Consider the following 23590-nt stretch of genomic DNA (forward strand, 5'->3'; position numbering starts at 1 on the left):
CATTGCTACTTGCTACACGGCTTTGCTTTCTCTTTATCAGTGAAGGTTTCTGTTCACAAAGAAGAGCGGTGAAGGTTGGCAAGTCGATTTCTTTTCAGACTGAAATCTGCACATCTGATAGATGTTCAATAGACTGCAGTATCTGAAAAGAATACAAGGCAGCTACTACATTGATTGGACAGCTAGTTATTAGACATTGACTACTTAATTTTCACATTTTTATAAAACAGCAGTATTTTAAGATGTGATCGATATTGCATCACTCTACCCTCTGTGGGCAAACCAAATAGTAAGAAAGGTGGGAAAGACATCAGTTAAATTAGAAGCATCAGGTTTTTTTCACTTGCACAGGCAGTACACTTTTAGATCATAATCTAGGTAACCCACATTACAAGAGATTGGGGTAAATAGCGCAAATTCAGCAAACAACAAAAGCTGATGGATATAATTGGCTAAATACTGTTGTGCTTGGTGATGGAAGTGAAATGTAACTGTGTCGATGCTACTAAAATATCCTTTCCTATTCTGTCCTGCTGCAGTTTGCTGTTGTGATACATCAAACCATTATTCTTATATGTGTGTTTATATCTGTGAACAGATGTTGCCCCAAGGCTGCACATAGCAGTAGGGTCTTTAATAAAGCACAGGAGCTCATTCTCTCTGCAGGTTTCTTGTCTGTCTCCTCTGCCACGGCTGCCGTGTCGCTGTGGCTTTTCGTAGCTGCTGCCACCCTGATGTTCTGGCATAGGCTGCTGAGTGCAGCTACGCTCTGCAGGACAAGGAGCCTGCCATTAGTTACTGCTTAGCCATGGCTCTCAGATCCTCTCACTCTACAGAAATTAATCCATGTAGAACAGTGTTAGAAGCAAAATAAGTGAGCCCTGACAGCCTTATTAAAAGGGGTCAAAGCCAGAGTCTTTGTTGAAAGTAGTGCCAGCACCCTGTTCCTGTTGACTCGGAGATTATCTCACTCCTTATTCATTAGCAGGGTCAGAGGTGTCCTATTGAAAAGATATCCCTGGCCTGCTCACAAACAGCAGGTGCAGCCCCTGCCTGGGAACACACAGACAAGTTGCCAGTATCGTGGCAAGGCTTTTTAGCTCTCCTAGCTGGTGCACATCAGTGCCTGTAGCTTCAGCATCTCATTTTATGGAGTGGAGGCACTAAGCCCAGTTCTTCTTTGGTTTTTCGTCAGCTGCAAACCTTAGAGTTTTGTATTACTGCAGTTTTGAATATATGCCCACAAACACCTAGAACAATATGAAGCCGTATTCTTGTGGGAGGGCATTTGAGGCATTCCCTGTATGTAGCTATGCACTTGAGCTCTATATTTTAGTAAAACAAATGAAAAATAGCTCTTCAAATACTTTTTATGGGAACTGGATGACTCCGGTTTGGATTGCATTGAGGAACAACGATTAGATTCAGATTGGGTAAAGTATAATGAAATAAAATTGAAGTCCTTTGCTTTTAGTTTTTTAGTCTATTGTATAGAGTCCATCTTGCATAATAAATGAAAGTCATTGCCTTTTCAAAACTATAGAAACTATATCTTAACTATAGAAAAGATCATAGAAAACTAGATCTTAACTTTCTGGTTAAGACGGATCTCTATCCAGTTTCTACAGCAGAGAGACGTTCATCTTAGAAACAAACATCTTGGCATCATTTGAAACTTTTCTCTATAGAACATGTTTATTGCATACTTGACTTACACTGAAATGTTTGGCCAAACAATTTAAAATCTACATTGTCATTGCCTTAGTTGTGGACAGACACCTTTTATCAGAAAAACTAATTTTCCTTAAAGCAGGGAGCTGATATAGTTGACTGAAGCACTGCTGGATAATCAGTAGAGTTAATGCTTTCCATTTAATACTGTTTCATTTTTCACCCATATTGTCATTATTTCCTATATTAATCAGACAGCTATCATCACCACATCCCCGTCCCCCAGTGTACTTGGTTTTGTTCTGCTTCACCTGGATGGTTGCTGGGTTATGGCATAGGAGTACTGGGGGGGAGAGGGTGTTCACGTTTCTTCCAGTATGAAGCTGAACAAGGTTCTAACTTAGAGGTTAATCTTTGCCTTCACCACTGTTTGGGTCTCAGGCTGTTCCTCACTGTCTCTGTTCTCCTATTTCAGATAATTCAGCCCCTCTTAGAACTTGATCAGAATCGCAGCAAGTTGAAGTTGTACATTGGACATCTGACAGCCCTCTGCCATGACCGTGACCCCCTGATTCTGCGTGGACTCACCCCACCTGCTTCCTACCACCTGGATGATGACCGGGCAGCTTGGGAGAAAGAGCTGCAGAAGATGACCCAGGAGCAGGTGAGTTTGTGGTCTGAAGCTCTGAAAAAGGGCCTAAACTGTTCATGTAGGTCTTACTGATGTCCCACACCAAAACGTTGGGAAACCATTCTGTAAGTGGTGAAAACAGGTAGCAAAGATCCACTCTTCAGCTGATAGGAGGAGTCAGTGATTTTTTGCATCATTGCTGTTTAATATTTATGGAATTTCATCTGTTCTTTTATCTGTATTTGAGGCCACACATCTACACACTCAGGGGAAATCAAACTGCAAGATACCACTTTTGCCATGTTTTACTCATTAACAAATTTTAGCTGCCCTTTATAACTTAATGTAGTCATAGGGTTCTTAAATCTTTTTTTAATTATACTAGTCATTTATATTTTAATTGGCACAGTTTTATGAGTCACTTTATGTAAATGTATACAATGTCCTTACTTTCTGTTACAGTATGTTCTGCCAATAATTTTTTTCTGCTTACCATCTTACCTGGATACCTAAATTGAGATTTGGACCCCATGTGCTGGATGCAATACACCCATGCTTATGCACACACGCAGAGTGATTTCAGAAGTCTTAACAGTGTATTTCCAGGAGTTTTGGAATACAGAATCGAAAGGGTTTAATAACAGCTTGTCTGATAAAGTGTCTACAGAGACTGTCAATCTAGCTATAATTCAACTACTGAAATAATCTTCCTTTCTCCCAGCTCTGGTGATGTCTTGCCTTTCTTAATCCCTTCACTGGCAGTTTTTATCTCTTGTTTTCATGCTATAATTCATCATTCCCTATAACCCTTTTTTCTCATTCCTTCCTATTTCTCTTTTCAACTTCTTAATTTTACTCCTATATTACAGAATGCTTTTTTTTTTTAGTTAAACTAATATAAAGAACTTGTACCATAAATAAATGTGACTAATTCTGTCTTTTTGACCCTGACTTTGGATTATAATGCCAATTCTTTCACTAAATTACTCATTTTCATATGTCTATACCAAAGTCTGTCCAGTATGCACACAAACTAGTGTAAGGCCTGTGTAGTTAAAAGAGGATTTGCAGGTCAGTGAACACTATCTTGAGCCCATCCTGAACACTTCAGCTCTGGTTTTCTTCTTTTGTGATGTTTAAGCTCATTTCCTTGCACTTTCAACTCAAGGCTGAATTTTGATCCAAAACTTGGAGAGCAGCTCAGCAGCCAAATTACAGGAAGCCAACAGAAGCATGTCTAACAATTCAGAAAGAATAGCAGACCTCTGGAGATAAATATGCCTGTAACAGGGCCTAGATGGTACAGGACAGTTGTTCTGTCTTCGTACTTGGCTTCATGTATTTATTTGATTCAGCGTGTGCTGTCTGCCTCACTCGATATCTACACCTGCCTCTATAGGCTTGACACATTCCTTTTTCCCGCAGACCCTGCTAGCCCCTACGCGCCCAGAGTCAGCCTTTCATTTACCTCTTGGGTTCTGTAATCGCTGATACAGGATTAAAAGTTTTTCAGTATAACGCATGCCATCCTCATATATTAAAGAGGTATGGCTCCTATGTTATAGATCAAAACATGAAGCATACCATTTTGAACCACCTTGTCTGTCAGATTGGGATGAAGCGTCGGATGACAAAACCTGTAGCACGTACGGGAGGCATCTCTGAAACCAAAAGTAAAGGCTGGATGTGGGCAAAGTTTGGATACCCCTGAAGTAAACTGACTAGTCTGTTATAGATATAGCTGTGATGGTCTTTGAATATAATCAGGATCTGTGGGGATAGATGATATCTTCTATTTGATCAAGAGAATATAGGTAAAGAAAATAGAAAAGGCTTTCTTGGTGAGGCCGCACCTCGAGTCCTGTGTTCAGTTTTGGGCCCCTCACTACAGGAAAGACATGGAGGTGCTGGAGCATCTCCAGAGAAGGGCAACCAAGTTGGTGAGGGGTCTGGAGCACAAGTCTTATGCGGAGCAGCTGACGGAGCTGGGGCTGTTTAGCCTGGAGAAGAGGAGGCTGAGGGGAGACCTGATCGCTCTCTACAGCTCCCTGAAAGGAGGTGGGAGCGAGGTGGGTGTTGGCCTCTTCTGTCAAGTGGCTGGAGATAGGACAAGAGGAAATGGCCTCAAGCTGAGGCAAGGGAGATTTAGGTTAGATATTAGGAAAAATTTTTTTACTGAGAGGGTTGTCAGATGTTGGAATAGGCTGCCCAGGGAAGTGGTTGAGTCACCATCCCTGGAGGTATTCAAAAAGCATGTAGATGGGGTACTTCAGGACATGGTTTAGTGGGCATGGTTGATGGTTGGACTCGATGATCTTGAAGGTCTTTTCCAACCTAAATGATTCTATGATTCTATGATTCTCTGGCAAGTTCTTCTGAATAGACAATCGGTCCAAAACAGCATCTGCTTTTTCCAGTTCTGTGTACTGGTCTAATAAAAGATAGTATTTCTCATTCAAACTTTGCTAGTTCATTAGCAACATTTATGGGTTATACAGTAAAGAAAGCATTTAAGTATAAATTGTGAGAAAAAGAGCTAAGTTGTCCTGGAGAAGAGAAAAAAATGTATTTTTCTATCCTCTCCCATTATTGTCTTAATTCTGCATTGCTATTGCCACAGTTGTTTAAAGTTACTACTCCATTTGTGATTCCCATGAGTAACTAACATCTGCTAAAATAAAATGTAGCACACTCTTCTGCTTTCCCATACTCAATTAGATTGTGTTTAACAAGCTTCAGTTGAAAAATACAAACTAATGATATATTTCAATTTACAAAGCACATTTTTCATTTAAGTGAGAGCTTTTCTGTTTCTAACTGCAGAATTTCCTTTGTGTTTGAAGTATTCCCATGGGGGGTGGGAATCAATTCTCCAGATTCGCAGAAGCCCATCACAGAATACCCATTTTGCATCTTTGGAATTTTAATGAGTTTTGTAAATTACTTCAAATCCAGTGCATTAAATTCATTCCTGTCCCTTCTAATATGATCTTCTGTAGATAATGCTTCACAAGCCTCAGTGGGAAAAAATTAATCCTCTTGAATGTTAAGAAGTGCTAACATGATTAGGGAGGACATGTTTAACTGAACACCAATAATATTTAAGAATGATGCCAATGTATCTCCTTCTCACCAATGAGATTACTTACTTTGTTTGGGATTTTTTTTAATAAATAGTTGAGAATTCATTTTCATACTGCTGCTTTTGGAACTGTGATTTCCCACTGCAGCAACTATTATTGGCGAAGGTTGGTCTTGCTGTGTTTCATCGTAGCCAATATAACCTGTAGGTGTCTCATACCTGCTGGGGAGGCTCAGATACAAAGAGTAGGAGTTTTCTGTGACTTCTTCTGTTAGGTAAAACTAGTATATGAAGTAGATGTGAGCTTTTCACTCTTCCAGCAGATCCACAGTGACCCACAGAAACTATTGTACAAGTTGTTGTCGGAAAAGCTTCTGCCAGCATCAACACCATGGTTCTAAGGGGAATTTGTTGCCACATAAATAATTTTGTGGACTCTCAAAGTTTGATAATTAGTACCTCTCATGTAGAATAGTTTCTTTATGTTACCATTAAGTTCAGCTATATTCCTTAGTGACTTCAATTGATTTTAATCAAAATATGGGACCAAACTGCTATATCATTCTTTGTTGGCATTTTATCAAAGATATTTTGTAAAGCTGACTTACTGTAGAAAAATTTTGGTCCATTTGTAATGAAGGCCTGAAGCCAATACTTTATGAGTATATGGTATCTCAAAACCTAATCTAAACTAGTATACTAGACTAAGTTGTGGATAATAAAGAATCTACGGTGCTTTGAACCATGTCATTAAGTTATTCATGTGGTGGAAAATATTCCTTTGAGTCAGTTCTGACCTAACGCCCCCAAAGAAGTTAACCAGCACTGTTTCTGGAACTGTCCTCTTTCAACCGGTTCATGTCCTGTTCAACTTTTCTTATTAAAAAACTGAAGTTACCAGAAGGAAGGAAGAATGTTCCAAGTCTCGACACTGAGAAATAAAAAATCCATTCATTCATTATATATAATTGCATTATCCTAGCAATTTCTATTAAATACAGTATCCTCTTTCACTTTGTCCTAAACGTATCATTATGTTAATATTCTTGGGCTTTGTAGAACTACTGCTACGTTTCACATTTCAGATGGTTGCCTTTCAGTGAGGGATTTTATTCCTATATGAAGGGAAATGACATTAAGAACATAATGATATGGTCCACATTTTTATTTATAGTTTGGTTTTTGTTTTTCTCTTATCTTTACAAAAGGAAAGAATGGAGTAGAAACAGGAACTTGCTGAAAATCATCATTTAAGTATGTTCGTGGTGGTGTGCTGCGCCATGGTTGGAAGGCAGCAGTGCAAGAAAGTAAAACAAGACAACCAAAGAGAGCAACCAGATATTAGTAGTAGGCAGCAGTGTTTGTTCCATCAATAGCTTAAGCACTATTATAAATGTTTCTTACAGCTTCAAATCCAGCTCTAAAATGTGTGGAACTTCGTATTATGGAAAGCTTCTTATTTTCAATAGGTCCTACAGTGACAGTCATTCTGAAAAAATATTTCTTCCAACAGAAGAAGACCTATCTGATTAAAATAAGTTCCTTAACCCTAGGAGGAGGAGGAGAAGGCGTTTTGCTCCCTGGGTCCCTGCCATCAGTGGCTTTTTCCAGCCATGTCCGACACATCCTGGCTTCGTCCAGGCTGCTGAGGGTCCTGCCTATTCCTGCTGGTCCCCAGGCACCATTTTTTTGCCGCACAATCGACCTGTTCCTCTTTCCCCAGAGGTGTTTTCGGCAGCATTTGCGTTGTGACCTGGGCATCAACAGCAGCCTTTAATACCTGGGCAGACGTGTTTCCATGAGATACTCTCTCAGAAAACAGCTTCTATGGGAGCTTGTCTCACCCCACTACTAACATGGTGTTGCACCTATGGCTGCTTCAGCTGTGAGTTACAGAGAGAGGCGCTTTTGAAAAATCTTTATGGTCATAGAAGAGCCTTTTTAGTGAAGAAAGGTTGTCTTCCCTCTCCCTGTGTACCAGCTTCAGCCAAAGCACAGACCATCTAGGGACTCTGCTTACTAATCCTCTCCCAGGAAATCAGGAATGTCTTTTCTGCTCAGCTGCTCAAAGCAGAGGAAGGAAAAAGGTGATAATGTTGCTTCACTGTATCAGTCACAACCTGCTGTATCAGCTAAATAGTCATGGCTTGGTTCCAAGGAGCATAATTTACATTGAACATAATTCACATTTCACTCTCAGCAAAGTTAATGTTAAGCTTTTCATACAAAATTACACCAGACTGCATGTATGTAGCTTTCAAATTCCATTTTAAAATTGCATATATGCTTGCTGAATTTTGAAAGTATTAAACACACATTTTGATTTGTTACACAAATAATATTGTAAGTGGGATAAACTTTACTCTAAATTACAAATAGCTATTTTAAAACATGCTGTGTATTTCTTTGTTCAGATTCCGCTTGCTTTCTTTCTTCTGTATCATCTATGAGAAATTAGTCAACTTACTTAGTTTCTGTAAAGAAATTACTCTGCTGTGTTTTGCATTTAGTCATTCTAAATTACTCTGTTACTTCAGAGTTTACCCTGTCTTTCTTCTCTGACTGCTCTTCCATTAGCTTGTTATCTTCCCCACCTGATTTATGTCATTTATTTTTAATTTGTAATCTTATGGGAATGCATAATGTACTTTAAAGTTAAACAGCCCACTTCTGGTCTCTGTTAGAAATTAGAAGTAATAATTGCAACAATTTATATCCTTCTTTGTGTGCAAGTGTATTTCTTGACTCTAGTTGAGAAAGTAATGGATATAGGAACTCTCTAAAATTATTACATTTTATAGCATTTTAAGCCTCTATATTAAATTAATATTTTGGGTGAGGATGAGAACTTGGGATCAGTGTCATGGTTCTTAAATACTTGTTGAAGTCACAAACATTATCCAGAAGTTGACCATATCCATAATGGCATAACATTACCCATTTTTATTTGCACATGGAATTGCTAATTTTAATTGAAATACATACTAACAATCAGTAACATTAACTATTCCTAACTTGAAACGAGATACAAAGGGAAAAACATTGCTTTCAGGACATGGTCAAGTGTTTTGTGCGTGTGTGGTGTGTCTAAAATTTACTGTGCTCCCATTTCAAGCAGTTCCTACAAGCAGATGGTGTACCAACCTGAGCTATTGCCTTATTTTTTTGAGGGCAGCTCACCTCTCTGTATGTTTTGCTATTAGTAACAAGTTCTGTTACCCTGTGCTTTGCTCCGACACTGTGGTCCTTGTGGAAGCTTTTTGCAGCATCTCCTGGTAGGAGCTACTACTGTGGATTGTGCTGGGCTGTGCAGGGGGAGCTGGGCCTGCCTGCGTGGGCATCCTTCCTGGAGAAAAGGAACCACCTGCAGGAGCAGCTCGGTCCTCTCTTGGCTTGTTGGGCTCACTGGGTTGTACAGACCAAAATACTCCATGGAAATTTGTTTCTTGTAATACCTATCAGAGCTAATAGGATTCTCCATGACTTTGTAATAAACGAAATGAACTTCCTCTTAAAGAGGAAATAAATAACGTGGAAGGAATAGAAGGGGCTCCAGTTCTGATCCTGAAATAACTGGATGTGTAGAACTTCATCATTTCATTTAAGTACTTCCTGCTTTGTCCTTTCTTCTCTTTTTTTTTGCGCTGTGCACGTACAAAACCGTAACTGCCCATTAAACCTCCGTCCTAACAGTATAAAAGTTTTTCCAAAACTCATCAGCTAGGACCTATAGGAGAGGTGTTTAAGATTTGCCTTGTAGACAGGTGAATTTTCCCTGTGATTATGACTATCAGGTACTGCCTTGACTAAACAGGCAGAGCCCCTGTGGGGACGCAGAGGCCTCATTCATCAGCAGAGAAAGCAAGGGGCGAGGTACAAGCCCAGCACGAAGAGTGCATCACAGAGTAATTCTGGTAGTGTCTAGCAATCCAGCTTCACGAGAGTAAACTGACACCTCAGGTAATGCATTGCAGCTGAAATTAGGAGAAGTAGCCACCTAACTCTTTTTCACAGTCCCTTTAATGTGCAGAATTGCGAGTTGTTAGGGATTAGGGTTGTAGGGTTTGCCTACATTACGCATGCTTAGGTCAGCAGGGCCTGGCCCTAGCAGATAGCTCTGTGGTACAGGTAATAATTATCGTTTGTCCTGCTTACACACAGAATAACAACTTCCTGTACACTATAGCAGCTTTAATTTTAAGTGTATAACGTACCCCAGAATTTACACAAACAGAAAATTGTCCTCAGACTGTGAAATGATTGCTGCTGGTGGTGGAGGATGGACATATTACCTGCAACTGCAGGATTTGCAGGAAAATTCTCCAGTCAAATGCAAAGTATAACTTACAGGCATTTATTTAATTCCTTCTGACCATTTATACAATTCTGAGTTTCATTCATTACCAAGGAAATAATAATAATATGTCTGCTATTCACAAAGCTTAGAGATTGTCAGGAATGCAGGATGAATCCCATATGCAAAGTTATTTCAAATATATGGTGCAAGATCCCTCAACAAATTTTTTCAGGGTTTTTTTGTCAAAATTGGTTGTAAAATCTATTCAAATGTATTTAAATATATTTGAAACATTTTTAAAGTTTACATGATTTTAAAAGACAAGACAGAATGTTTAATTTGAAATCTTACTTTAATTTTTAACTGCATATGTTTTAAATGTTTTGAAAAGGTAACATAAAAACAAAATTTCCAGGTAGAGCAAAAATATTTAAGGGTCTGTGTAACAAATTTCTTTTTCTTTTTTTCTTTTTTTAAACTTTGGCAGACTGGGATTTCCATATTCCTAACCCTTTCTTGTGGCCCTTTTATAGGTCTGTAGTTGAGAAATAAAGGTTTGTATGCAATTGGCTCTCACTACTTCAAACATACATATTTACAGTGGTTGATCTGGGAAGATGCAAAAGCTCTTGACCATTTGCCTGAGATACAGTGTAGTTTAACTTATTTTGAGACAAAACAAAGGTTAAGATTAAATCACTTGAATTTCTTTTTGATGCTTATTTCTGTTACTTTAAGCTTTAAACATATTTTTTGGACTAACCATAGCCTGATCCAGAAATACCTAAACTTTGGAGAAACATGATTCCAGATTCCGGTATTGTAGCCTTATAGAAGTCCTGCAGTTAATTTGGGGTTTGTGCTGCCCTAGAAGAACCTCATATTCTGTATTGAGGTTTACTGTCCATAGCTTGAGATACTACTTTATTTTTGTTTGCCTTTTTTCATCAGTTTTTTTGTGGAATTGTTAGTGAGAGGAAAATAACACTTTGGGGAATAAGCCTCCTCCATAAAAATAAATTTTAAAGGATCTTAGCTTAATGTTGCCTTGTTTACGTTATGGGATAAGCAAAGGCCGCAAAGGCCACAAAAGCTCTACGGAGCAGCACCACAATTCACTTAGGGTGCATATAAAACCATAGCATCCTATTTCTTAACTATGACATTATCTTCCCTCTGAATGTCAATTAATCTTTAAATAAATTCTGGAATATCTTGGACCAGAGAAGCACAATGCAAGCTAAATTCATGGCGAATTGTTTGGGATTTTTTTCACTGATGGAGTTTAACTATAAATGGAAAAGTATTCCTGTCATGACTTGCTTTAAACCCAGGAAGGAAGGCAGCAGTGGTGAAAAGTGTCTGAATCTGTTCCAGATTATCTGCAAACTTCCATTCCCCTGAGATGCTGAAGGTCCTTTCTGTTCTTCTCTCCAAAGATAAAGTATAAATACTATGAAGCACTTCTGGGGTCCTTGCTATCCTTTTCTTTCTGAGCTGTCTATTTTTACTTGTCATCAACTAGGCAAACATATCTGGCTTTGCCTTCTCTTCTTTGACCATTTCTATGAAGAAAGTGTATGAATCTCCTCATATCCTCAGCTGGAAATGCCAACAAAAAAGGACTGTTAACACTCCTTTATTTTCATAGAAAAATGGCATGGGGAAGATAACACCATTTCCGTTTGCATTCGCAAGAAGAAAATCTAGGAAACCAGGAGCAGAATTGATAGTAATACTTTTAGAGAAACTTCCCTAAAATTTGGACTGCCAAACATCTAGGTGAATCAAGTTATACCGTGGAGAACTGGATGTTCCCCATTAAGGAGCTTGTCTGAATGAGGAGTGACGTATGCTGCTCACAGCTGTTTCTGAAAGGAATGACGTAAACGGGGATGACATACACGATACAGAAATGCTGCAACCAGCCACATAGTCAATTAAGATGTCTTTGTTTAAGTAGAAATCACATTATTAAACCTAGATGTTCTGAAGCTAGCAAACTCAACGCATGGCTATCATTGCTACTTTTTTCAAAGATGTTTCATCACAGACATCTGCCAGCCAGCTGTGTAGACTTTCTGTCTGCACTAATTTGCAAAGTATTATGCTGGCCTTAGCATTCAGAGCCGTCTCCTTTCGGGCTCTTGATGGTCAAAAAACTTATTTCTTGGAAATATTTTCTTCATCTGGTGAAGTTGGTTACTTTTGTTTGGTCGCATTTAATTTCTTTTAGCTTTGGCATGGGCTTATTTTGTTGGGCTTACCTTGATTTTATAAGGAATCTTATGAATACACAAAAGCTGACCCGTGCAGCAAGAAACTGAGACATCACTGACTTAGCAGTACTGCCCCGCTGAAGACAAGATCCTGCAGGATTCTCCCTCGTCCACCAACCTCCTTTCAGCTTTGAAGGTTAATCTCTCTGAGGTGCTTTTATATTTGACTGTTTAATGGCGTTGTCCTTTCCCGAAGCTTCAGCGGGCGGATTTGGCCGGGATGCCCGGCGGAGGGAGGCTGGCTGGGCAGTGGTGGTGCAGGATGGCCGGAGCCGGCCCTGCTTTCCCTGCTAACACTGCCCTCTCCTGGCTCTCCTCCTGCGGACCGAGAGCCGGGCCCCTTGCAGGAGCCAGCTAAAGGAAAGGGAATTACATCGTTGGCTTCTTCTCCCGTTACTTGCTGTCTCTCCCGACCTCCACGACCTCCCACCCTTGCGACAAATGGCACCGTGAAATCTTTGCGCCGGCCCGAGAAGCCACGGCGGCCCCGTCTCAGAGTTCAACGTTCAAGCCAGTGCCGTGAATTTACCGGCGGTTCGGTGGTTCGCAGGCTGCTGTGACTGCGGTCGCCGGGGTTTCGCTAGGCTGAGCAACCTGAGACTCGGAGGTAGTCCCTGGAACCCAGTCTGCCGGCTTTTAATATTCAGCACTGCTCCTAGCTGGCTGTGCTGACCCTTTCAATCCTGCTCGCTGACTGGACCTCTCCTAGGCTTACCCATCCATTGCAACTTTCTGACTAATAACTCTGCCAGGCTGTTAGAACCAGGCTAATCGCCGATCCACAGTGTGCTGGTTTTGAGCCATTATGGGTTACTGCTGAATTCCCCCCCTTCTCCCCCGAGAGCCCTTACAGAGCGCAGAGTGCTCCCCTCCCTCTCGTTTTCCCCACTTCCCCGGCTCATGTCACTCCGCAGAGCAGGATCAGGTTGCTTTTGCATTGTGATTCTTGGCATGAGCCCCTTTCGGATTCGTATAGCTGTTCTGTGAGTACAGCAGCCAGTAGGAACAAAGCACATAAGAACACATTAAACTAACATTCAGCATGCAAAGCCCAAATAATTTACTATATGCTACCCTGCCTAGTAAAGGGAATAGTGTAGCAGGCTTACCCTTTTAATTTCCTTTCTCACTTTTGTCTATAGAAGTCTATACTGTAACTTCCTTAAAAAGCATTTATATTTATCCTATAGTCATTCTTAGGCTGTTTGTTTTTATGCAGTATTCCTTGCAGTAACAATCTCCTGTGCTTTGCTTGATACCATCGCTAAACAGAGACGTACTGTTGGATCTGATTAGAATTTTAACTGTAGAAATATAACCTTTCCCACTGCATTGTGCTCTTACAGTGGTAAAATGATCCCTGTTGTCCTGCTGCCTGATAGTTCTCTTTTTTTAAAAACCTACAACGAGCAGTGTTACAGAAGTACAAAATATAGATCAAAAAATGTGTATACTGATGACCAGCTATCCCTTCAGGGATGAAAAATGCCAATTTGCCATTCTTTCCATGTCATATATTAACACAGTAGAGTTCCAATTAAAATTTTAATCACTTAGGAGTAAGAAATATTACAGGACTGACACATAACATTAGAAAAAAAACCAAATGTAAAAGAGGGTTCAAATATAGATAATCTAGTTGTTACAGCTGCTCAGAATGACAAAGAACTTTGGATGCAGAAGTTTGCAATAAACTTCAGAAGCCATCTAAGTGTATGTACCTCCTACAAATATGCTTGTCGTATTCATAGAGAATATACTTTATTAGAAGAAAATCATGGCACTGAAAAAACAGAAGAGTTTTTTGGATGTATACTATATGAAAGAGCTATCTGCTTGAAAGCTTATCCAGTCTATCTGTATCATCCAGTCTAGTAAGAGACACTGCTTCTCCTTGTCCTGTCAGATCCTTAGACCACTGTGAGTACAGTAATCCCTAAAATGCTTGCACAAATTACAGCCTTACTTGGGATTCTGCACAGTTCACAGGCTAGCATGGGCTTTATCAATTGCTGGGCAGATAAAACAGGTTACTGAAGGCAGATGTTTCCTGCTCTTCATTAAGACTCTGTGGGCCCCTAATTCTCGCAATGGCATTAGGCTCGGAGCTGAAAACTATGTTTGCGTATACTCCAATATATTGTGTGGTGTGGTTTTTAATACCGCTTGTTGGAAAAACAGTTTATAGACTGTAGACAGAGTAAATGAGATAAAGTTTTGAAGTTCCATATCCCATTCTGAGCTGATTATAGTAATCTGAACAGTGAATGATTCAACAGGAAATGCAGTTAGTAAACAAAAATCATTTATGTTCCACCACAATTGCGTATAGTCATCTTATGACAGAGTTAGGAAACACAATCTCTGAGAATTATTAATTTCACAGAAAAATTAGAATTCTGGTTAGCTCTGAGTGTATTATGTATAAATATGTAACATTCCTATTGTTTTCATATAGGAAACAATTCTGAAGTAATGACCTATGAAACATACTGTTGTTCATGAATAAAAGTCAAACTATTTAAAAAATATGCTAGTAAAATGCTGTGTTGCTTCTGGAATACAGTTGCTTTCAGAAAAACATTCTACAGCAGAAGTTTTTCTGATATATCATAGAACAATTTATTGAGGACTAGTTAAGCCAGTTAGTTTTCCCATGTGGACATGGCCTTAACTGGGAAGGTTATAAGCCTGGTCTTGTAGAATGAAAAAGTGAAATGAAGAGCAGGGAGAGCATCCAATTTTTAGTGAGGGAGTCACCAAGGGAAGATGCTGATCCTGGAAGTGCCCAGAACGTTACATCTCTGCTAGCTCCCTTTCTAAAAGTGTTGGTTTAGCTTAGAGTTGAGCCTGCTGGGCAGGTGTTGTTATACAGCAAACACGTTTAATAGCAGAGAATAACCATGCCTCTGTGTGTTTCTTGCAGCTTCATGACGAGTTAGAAAAGGGCGAGAAGGAAAGCGCAGAGCTGCAGGAGTTTGCCAATGCCATCTTACAGCAGATAGCGGATCACTGCCCTGACATCCTGGAGCAAGTCGTCAATGCACTCGAGGAGTCGTCATGACCTCAGCCACTAGCCCCACTGGAGCAGCACACCAGTGGCAAAGCCCAGTCAGTCCAAGGAGCCATGAGAATGGAGAGGAATGTGAAAGACAGAAAATGGAATAGAAACTTCTGGTGCACCTTTTACAAAGAAAACAAAAGCAAAAAAAAAAACTCTAAAAACTACGTGCTCTACATGCTCTCTAGGTTCTTCCAGTCTATGATTAATCAGTCATGTTTGCATTCATCTTCTCACTGCCTTTCTACTTTAGAATTCGATTCCCCATTGACTTTGTTGATGGTGACTTTTGGATACAGCTAAGCAGAGCTCTTCCAAGTCTACTGAGCAAAGAAGAGGGGATCCACTGAATACAAGCAGCTCTAGTTCTCCATGAGGTTGCAGAAGGATAGACTTTGCCTTTCATTCATTTATTGCTTCTTTCTTTTTTCTTTCTTTCTTTCTCTTTCTTTCCTTTTTTTTCTTTTTTTTTTCATAAAAGCTGAAAGCCTGAATTTTACAGTGCTAAAACCAAACCTGAGTGTGCTCTGATTATGGCTCATGACTGGCCAGCATCAGCTAGCTAGCTCAGGTCTTGCTGCCTGTCAATGTTTCTTACATTCTTAAATAACAGAGAGAGGAAAGGAAAGTTTCCCTATTTGTTCCTGTTAGTCATTTCATCTAGCAGCTGGGAAACAAGGTAGGCATACTGGTACTTTCTGTTTACTTAACTTTGATTTTTGTTGTTCACTGATCTGACTCTGAAGTGCTGAGTGGGGCATTTTTTCAGGTAACTGTTTTCATCTGTTGATTTCTTGGGTTTTTTAGCTGAGGTTTCTCATCATAGGTCTGTTCTAAGTCCTGATTTTATAGAGAGCTCTCTCCCTTCAAGCAGGTGTGGTCAACAGGTCAGCTCCCAATTTTAACTCGTATTGTTTGTCCATTGCCAATTTTTCAGGCCATAGCTTTGCGAACACTAGCTGCCATCAGAATAGTCTTAGGTGTTTTGTAAATGCAAAAATTGTGTCATTTAGGTTGAAAGTATAATTTTAAAGCTAAGTTAGGTAAATCGGTAACATAGTTCTTACTATAATTATAATTTAATTTATTTTGGTTTAGCTTAGGTTGACGAGGAATGAGTTTGAGTTCAGAGCAATAACCCATTCTTATAAAGAGGAGTATCTCTGCTGGAGTTGGCACCCAGCTGAGTAGATAGGTATAAAATCACAGCTTTAGTTAAACCAGTGCAATTCTTATATGTATATGAGAGGCCTTAGTCTGGTTCCCATCCATCTTTGACACTTGTTAAAGCCCCTGCTGATAGGTAATATGACCTGAAACAGCAGGTCAGTTTGTCATTGTGGTAGCAAGTCAGAATCCTATTTTATGAGTAGGACTTGGGTGTTCTTTCTTGGACTATGCATTAATGGGGAGACACGTTTTTTCCTAGCTACCAGTGGTTATGTGTGTCTGGGGGCATCTGCAGGACAGAACCCTTTAACACGTTCCCATGTGCTCCTTAAAGGAGTTGTTCCCCTTTAGCTTTCTCATATTACTTAAGAAAATGAGGGGAGGATGAAAGGAGACCAAATATCAACACAGCAGTGGAAGAAATCTTGGTTTTCTAGTCACTAGCTAATTATGAATCCTCTCAGTAAACCTCCCATTCAGAGCCTGCAGTTTAATTCCATATGACTGACTACATTTTGAGCTTAATCACTAAACTGTTATGCTAAGGAAAATGTTCCAAGCCCTTTCAGGAAAACTTCATTTCTTAGGTCTTTCAAATCCACAGCACAGCTCCCCTGTAGGTCTTTCACACCTTATTTTTATCTTTAGAATAAAGACCAATTTCTTCCAATAGAAAGGAGATCAGCAAAAGTTTGAGTAAGAGAAGATGTATCCTGTCTTTTTTTCAAACAAGCACTGAAAATTGGGCAAAACTGAAACCTTATATACATGTAGACTCTATTGAAAACTAACTGATTTAAAATAAATCACATCCTAATTCATTCTGTTGTAATGATTCAGCAGAAGGAACTGGATCCATAACCGTGGTGTCCACTAGGAAGAAATATGTAAGTCTCCAAACAAGAGGTGATTCACACCTTTTCCATGTTTTGAACTGCCAGTGCTTCACAAATCAAAACTGTGTCTGAAGCTTTTTTTGTCACGGATGAGGAGTGTAATGGGAACCTGAATGCGTGCAATGGGGGAACACCGGAAGGCATGTAGACAGTGACTGTACATACCACTGAGCCGTGCCTCATCCCAGAACCACCCCTTTGGTCCCATTATTTGAGTCAGCACGTTTCGATAGGAGTTGTTGTTTTGAAATCTTTCCTCTTGCTTTTTCTTCGTCACCCCTAATTACTCACTCAAGGAATTTAATGCCGCCTGTAAAAGCATCAGAGCCATCAGCCTAACATCATCGTGCCACCGCCACCACTCTTGACTATCTCATTAACTTATATGGTCAAATCTCCAGCTGCCCTGGTTCCCTGCTGTAAAACAATCCCTCCTCTGTGAGAAGCTGTGGAATTTCCCTTATCGATGGTTCAAATGACTCCTGCTTGTAAACCTCTTACTGAGATGTCCCTTGATAGCATTTCTGCTGCAGACAGGGACAGGGGGAGGGGATGGGAATGAGGGGTGGTCACTTTGGGCTGTCATTTCAATTCCCTTGGTTTCCTGCATTGCCCACACATCACAGGACAGTGCTAGTTCTTCTGCATCTTTAACTTAGCCTGTGGCTGCATTTCTAGCATTGAAAGTGCCCAAGCCAAAGGCACTGTGCTGTCCTGACAGCATCTGCAGGATCCATGCATCAGCAGCCAGGTGAATCTCACTGTTTACACATCTCCCTGCCTCTTCCCTGGGAGGATTTGTCAAGCCTGGCTAGTTTTCATGCTGGCCATTTGGTCTTTTATCTCCCAGCCACACACCTGCTGTTCCTCCCATCTGGATTGTTGGGCCTTTGCAATTTTTCTCGTTAACCGCTGTTATCTTCTAGGTCTTCTAGGCTTCCCATCTTAAACATTGATCTTAGACCTCAGTAAAGTGCTTTCAGGGAGAGAGCAGATCTCATTTAGGAACAGACTTGATCCGACTTGATCTCCATTGAACTATTTCAGGTAATCTCTCTGATCCTGTGTTGACAGAGATCTTGTCATGGTGAATAGCTTGAGGAACTATGTGGTTTGGGAGGTACTGCCGCCCACGATTTAATGCTGAATGTGACCAGTGAAAGCTTTTTCTTTTTGCTCGTATGGAGTGCCACACCATTTGGCCTTAGGGCAACAAAGGGATTTTGTTACCATAATCCATCATGAAATTGCATATCGGGCACATGGCAGAAGGGCCATGTGTGCACATGCTGCAATGCTCATCCAGTTGCCCAATCCACCACTGCTCTTTTAAAATCTTATACCCAAGTGGCAGCAGCCAGGCAGATGTAGACAGTTTCCTAGCACAGCGATCCTGCAACGCAGCAGCTCTAGGAAATCAGGGGCCCTTCCCAGGGAGCCTGGGGAAACTTACTTATTCTTCTCCTGTTGAACGAAGTTCTGTTTGCTACGGGAGCTGTGAAAGTTTTAATTGCTTTAATATTACTTTTTTTCTTGCAAGCTGTCATTTGTAGAGAAACTAAGAGATGTAAGGACTTAAGGAGCTGTCTGTAGAAAATTAAATAGGTCATTTTACTTGGGTTTGGGCTAAAAAAATCACTCAAGCCTGAAGCCCAAGTACAGTGTAAAAGCTGACACCCCGACCATGCTTGTTCATGGTATCCACGAGTCCAAGTACATATTTTCCTCTGAATCCAGCCTCATGTAAAACACTAAAAGGACATTGCAACACTAGAATTGAAGAGTGAGGATGTGAGCACTGTTTGCAATTGGAAAAAGAATTGCCTGGTGTGCTCCCAAACGAAGCTCTAAGCTTCTAGCGTTCTCTCTCTTGTTTTGAATGCCTTTAACCAGTTTTCCCTCTAGAAAATGCCCCTTTGGAGTATCCGATTTTTGCCAAGCCTGAGGGAGAGAAGGTGAAGGTCTGATGTGATGCACAAAACTGTGTGCCGTTTCTGGTTGCACGGCTGGAATATCCCTTCTCTAGCAAATTTTCTGGTACTTTGGGGCTCTCAGTATTTTGCACAAGGGAGCATTAATGTCATAAATCTTGTAGACATAACCCTGTTTTTTGAACAAAAGGGCACCTCTCTTCATTTGCCCTGTAATTCCTACCTATTCTGCTGCTGGTGCTCAATTTGTTGGGAAATTTCTACATCTGATACAGGTTGACAGGGTTGAGTCCCCACTCCTGTACTAATTGCCGATCGTTGCCACTGAAGGGGTCTTTACAGAGGATGTAGAGAGTCACACACTGATACCATTTTAAAGCAAAAATTTCACTACATAAGTAATGCATATATTCCTCAAATGACTCCGATGAAATGCAAAAGAGAAATAGTACAATCAAGGCATCTGATACTTAAAGGAAGCCTCTACTCGGCTCAGCACTCACACTGAAAGAGGGAACCGGAGAGGATGCAGAAGGCTGTGGATAACTAACACTGCCCCAGCGAAGTCGGCGGGGTGGGAGGGTTGGGCACGGGGCATCGTGGGGCATCGCGCCTGGCAAGGCCAACTCTGCTAACCCCTCTTGTCAGCGTGGTGAGGAAAAGGAGTGTCGGGGGGGCAGGGGTTAAACAAAATAATGTTTTTAATTGTTTTTTCCACATAAATGGAAGGAACCTTATGCAACAGCAGATCCTTCTGAACAAAATGGCTGTGTCCGCTGACTATTTTTAAAAAAAAAAAAAGAAAAACTGTTTCAAAACTTTTTAGTGTCAAAAGCATAAACACAGAAATCCTGACTTTTTCCAGTGTGTGTGGTGAGTGCTGTAACCCTGTCATCAGTATCTCTCCTGACTTTTTCAGGGGTGTTCTTTCCTGTTTTGTTTTCTGCTTGTCGATATTGTCTGTGTGGTCCTAAGGCTGGGGCAGTTACCAACAATGTGTGTCTGTTGTCGGATTAAAAAAAGATAGTAGTAGAACTGAAAAAGATGTGTTTTAAAAAATATATAAAAATAAATTTCATCAAAAGGAATTCAAGTACAGAAGCAACAAAGCCATGACTCCTCCTCTCGGGATTGTACGGAAAAGGATTTGTGGGCTTATAATTATAACCAGTTGCCTTTCACAGGCTTTTGAGGTCCAAGGCAGCTTGGCCTCTTAGGAAATGTTACAAACCCTGTATAAATTCCTGCTTTCCCAGGTTTATACTGTACACGTGTAATACAGAAATGGGCAGAATGAAACAGTATTTTGGAAATCAATCTTTTCCGGTAATGGTTATCAACACCATGTGTCCCTTAAGATAGGAACCACTGGTGTAAATGGGCCAAATGCTTTGGCCAAATTTTCCCTGTCTTCTCAATTGCACCTGTCAATACCAGGGACATGTGCAAGCGCAGATCGGCTGGTGCAGGTAGTCGTGTGTAGGTCCATTATCAAAGTTGGATTTCTTTGCAGCTGGTATTGGTCACATAGCCGCAGTGGGCTATGGTACAGCAAAGGACTAGCAGCCGCCTTCTGCTGCGGTTGCGTCAAAGACTTGCACTGCTTAAAAGGAACAACGTGAGGCTAAACTGGCACGTAACGTAAACAAAAAAAACCAGATTGCTTTACCTATGAGACTAGGTAAAGAATTTCATTAAATGAGTATATTTTTTGTATCAAACTTACTGTAGGCTGTTTGTCCCCGTTTTGCACTTCTAGTTTGGATCTTGAAAATCCAAGTCAATCAGTTTTGCTTTTAAGTAGATATTTCCACTTTAGGTTCTCAGTGCTTTGGTGGCGTTTTTTGTTCAAAACATTGTTTTTCTATTTGGAAACTGGCAAAAAAATGGATCTATCAGTCACGTGTACTCTTTATTTGTTATAAAATGTGGTTATCTAAAAGCCAAATTTGAAGCCAAATTTTATGAGTAGACTTTGTTTCTTTAATCTACCCCATCTTCGCAGCTCTCTGTGGACATGGCCAAGTCTCTGTCCTCCCCGCCTGCCCAGGGACAGCTACGTTTGGCCCTTACTGACAAGCTCATTACAGTATATCTGGGGAGGCTTTAGTGGCAAATGTTAAGATGCTGAAGGAGGATGACTCAAACGGGACCATGAGCAGGGGAATAATTTCTGTGCTAGCCCAACATGCTTCTCCAAGCCCACTAAAACAGTATATTGCCGTTTCCCTCCAAGACAGTAAATGAGGAGAGCCGCACACCAGGTTCACAAATCGTTTGTGGGGTTAAAAAAAAAAATCTGTGGGAAGCTCCATCCACTCCACAGACACGGATCCCTCATTTGCTTTGGAAGAGACGTGTTGCACTTTAGCAGAGGCGGAGACAGGCTTTGGGGATGGGATCTAGTGTACTTGAATTCCTTTTTTGAAATAACAGCAGCGGGAGACATTGATGTCTGTGATGCAAGTGCGCACGCTGCCTTCAACTTGTATGTGTTTTATTGCTGGAGTCATGTTACTGACAGGATAATGAAATTGCAAAGAAAATGTGTTATATTCAACTTTGCCTTGATAATATAAACACTTTGTTCATTTTTTTTCTTCTTTTTTTATTCACAGACTAAGTTCATCAGGAAATTATAAAATTATTTAAAAATTCTGTGCCGTGTCTTCATTTCAGTGAATTTCTCTGTGTCTTGCTCAGTGTCCTCTCCTGCGTGCCCAGGATCGGAGGGCAGGTAGGAGGGCCGAGAGGCTGCGTGGCAGTTCCCGGAGACCAGGCTTGAGGTCCCATTTGTTGCCCACCCGCACCACTGGAACGACCCCACCGGGGGTCTCGGCTGCACCACGTGCCTGGCGGTGCTGATGGGCATAGGTGGGGCTGCCTACAAGGTGAAGGGGAGGGACTGGCGGTCACAGGCATGTCCCACTTACCCCAGGACAGGTCAGGTAAGTGGAGATATAGCAACTGCGTTTACAGTCAGCTGTTTCCTTTGCCTCTCTCATGCCTGTTTTCCAAGTAAACGTGACTTAAACGATCAGTGTCAGGATCACATCTTGCAGACTAATGCACCTGGAAGGCCTTGCTGTGCAAAGGCCGGCGAGACCGTCCTGCAGCGCGTGTTCGTGGTGAGACCCAGCCACGGGTCCCGTCCCCACGGGAGCGGAGGAGAGTCACCGCTTCGTGACACAGGACGAGCCACGGCCCCCTGCCACGCCGGGGGGAATGGGCGCTACCCGGCCTCCGGGCCCCAGCCGCATTTTGAGGACACGGGGAATTGCCTGAGTAATGTCACTATAAAAATCTCATTTTTCTGGCGTTTTTAACTGTTCTAAAGGGAATAGCATTGCAACACGGGGTCCCACTGGTAGAACAATGTCCATGTTAAACACACTTCACCAGATTCTCCACAGCTATCCTGAAGCCCTGGCAGAGCAGACCTCCCCAAGTCAGGACGCTTCCTAACCAGTTTCTCTCTCAAAGCCTCTCCGTTTCTTTCTCATTTTGTTTATCTGTGCAGCCGATTTTTCTCTGGGCTTTCTTGCTGGCCTTGTCACTTCTGCTTGCTGTAGATTTATCATTTCAAGGGGCTCTTAAGATCCCGACTCGCTGTTTCCGTACGAGTGACTTCATGTGTGACAGGAACAGGCATCCTGATCTCAGTGCCTGGACATTCCCCTCCCTCTGCTAATTGGGTTTCAATCACTTGGGCTTCAATCAGACACGTAAAGCAGCGTGTGGAAAAAGGATATGCGGGGATTAAGGGTCTCGTGAGCTTTGAAAGGACGAGTCCATCGACCTTTTGGTTCCCAGTCTGTTTTATGTTCGCTTGAGCGTCTTTGGCTGAGAAGGGGATTCGTGATTCCCGTCAGGCCAGGGTGTGCCTGACTTGTGCAGCGCAGTCCAGATCAGCTGAATGAAACCACATGCCACATAAATTTAACCGATTACTGTACAACGGGGTATCCGTCAGTCTGAAAGCGGTACAAATGCCATTTCTGAATGGCTTGTCCTTTCAAAAGAGGAGGACGAGTGAAAGGCAAGAGTCGCAGCCACCGCCAGTGGGAGAGCACATCTGCAGGGAGAGCAGCACATCTGCAGGGAGAGCCGAGCTGAGCCCAGCCGAGCTGCCGCAGCCCACGCCGGCTCTGGCTGCTTGGTGTGTTGCACCGCTGTATCCCCGCAGGCTGACTCATATTTTGGATGGCCCATAACAATAACACTGTTTGCACTACAAAGCGAAGATGCCAGATCCCTTTTGTGCATTATCAGGTTTCATTTTATGCGTCGTGCAGTAAAACACAACAAGGCATCTGAATAAAATTGTGCGTGTTGACTGCTGCTACTGTGACACAGAACAGGCAAAAGGCAGCAGTGGAAACGGCAAATGGTCAGCCCTGGGATCAAACACACAAATTTAAAACGTTTTCCTTTGCATATATTGCAAAGATAGGTTCATAGGGGTGCACGGACACCCTGTGTTACCCAGGGTCCTGATTAAACGTGGGCCTTCTGCAGCATTCTAGCCATGATGTCTTTGTAAAACCTGCTTTTCTGAATTACAGCAGCCGG

The 23590-nt window shown here is 41.4% G+C and overlaps 1 protein-coding gene across 2 annotated transcripts in view; it reads left to right on the forward strand.

Annotated features, from left to right (window-relative positions):
* Positions 1–21676, forward strand: part of ERC1 (ELKS/RAB6-interacting/CAST family member 1) — a 299516-nt gene extending 277840 nt beyond the window's left edge. For both annotated transcript variants that reach the window (XM_075051104.1, XM_075051105.1), the window contains exons 18-19: positions 2147–2335; positions 14887–21676. In XM_075051104.1, the coding sequence (XP_074907205.1) occupies positions 2147–2335; positions 14887–15024 (327 nt within the window). In that variant the 3' untranslated portion in view covers positions 15025–21676. The remainder of the gene's footprint in view (positions 1–2146; positions 2336–14886) is intronic.
* The last annotated feature ends 1914 nt before the right edge of the window (positions 21677–23590 follow it).

The sequence above is a fragment of the Buteo buteo genome, chromosome 19, assembly GCF_964188355.1.
Source record: "Buteo buteo chromosome 19, bButBut1.hap1.1, whole genome shotgun sequence".
Classification (NCBI taxonomy): Eukaryota; Metazoa; Chordata; class Aves; order Accipitriformes; family Accipitridae; genus Buteo; species Buteo buteo.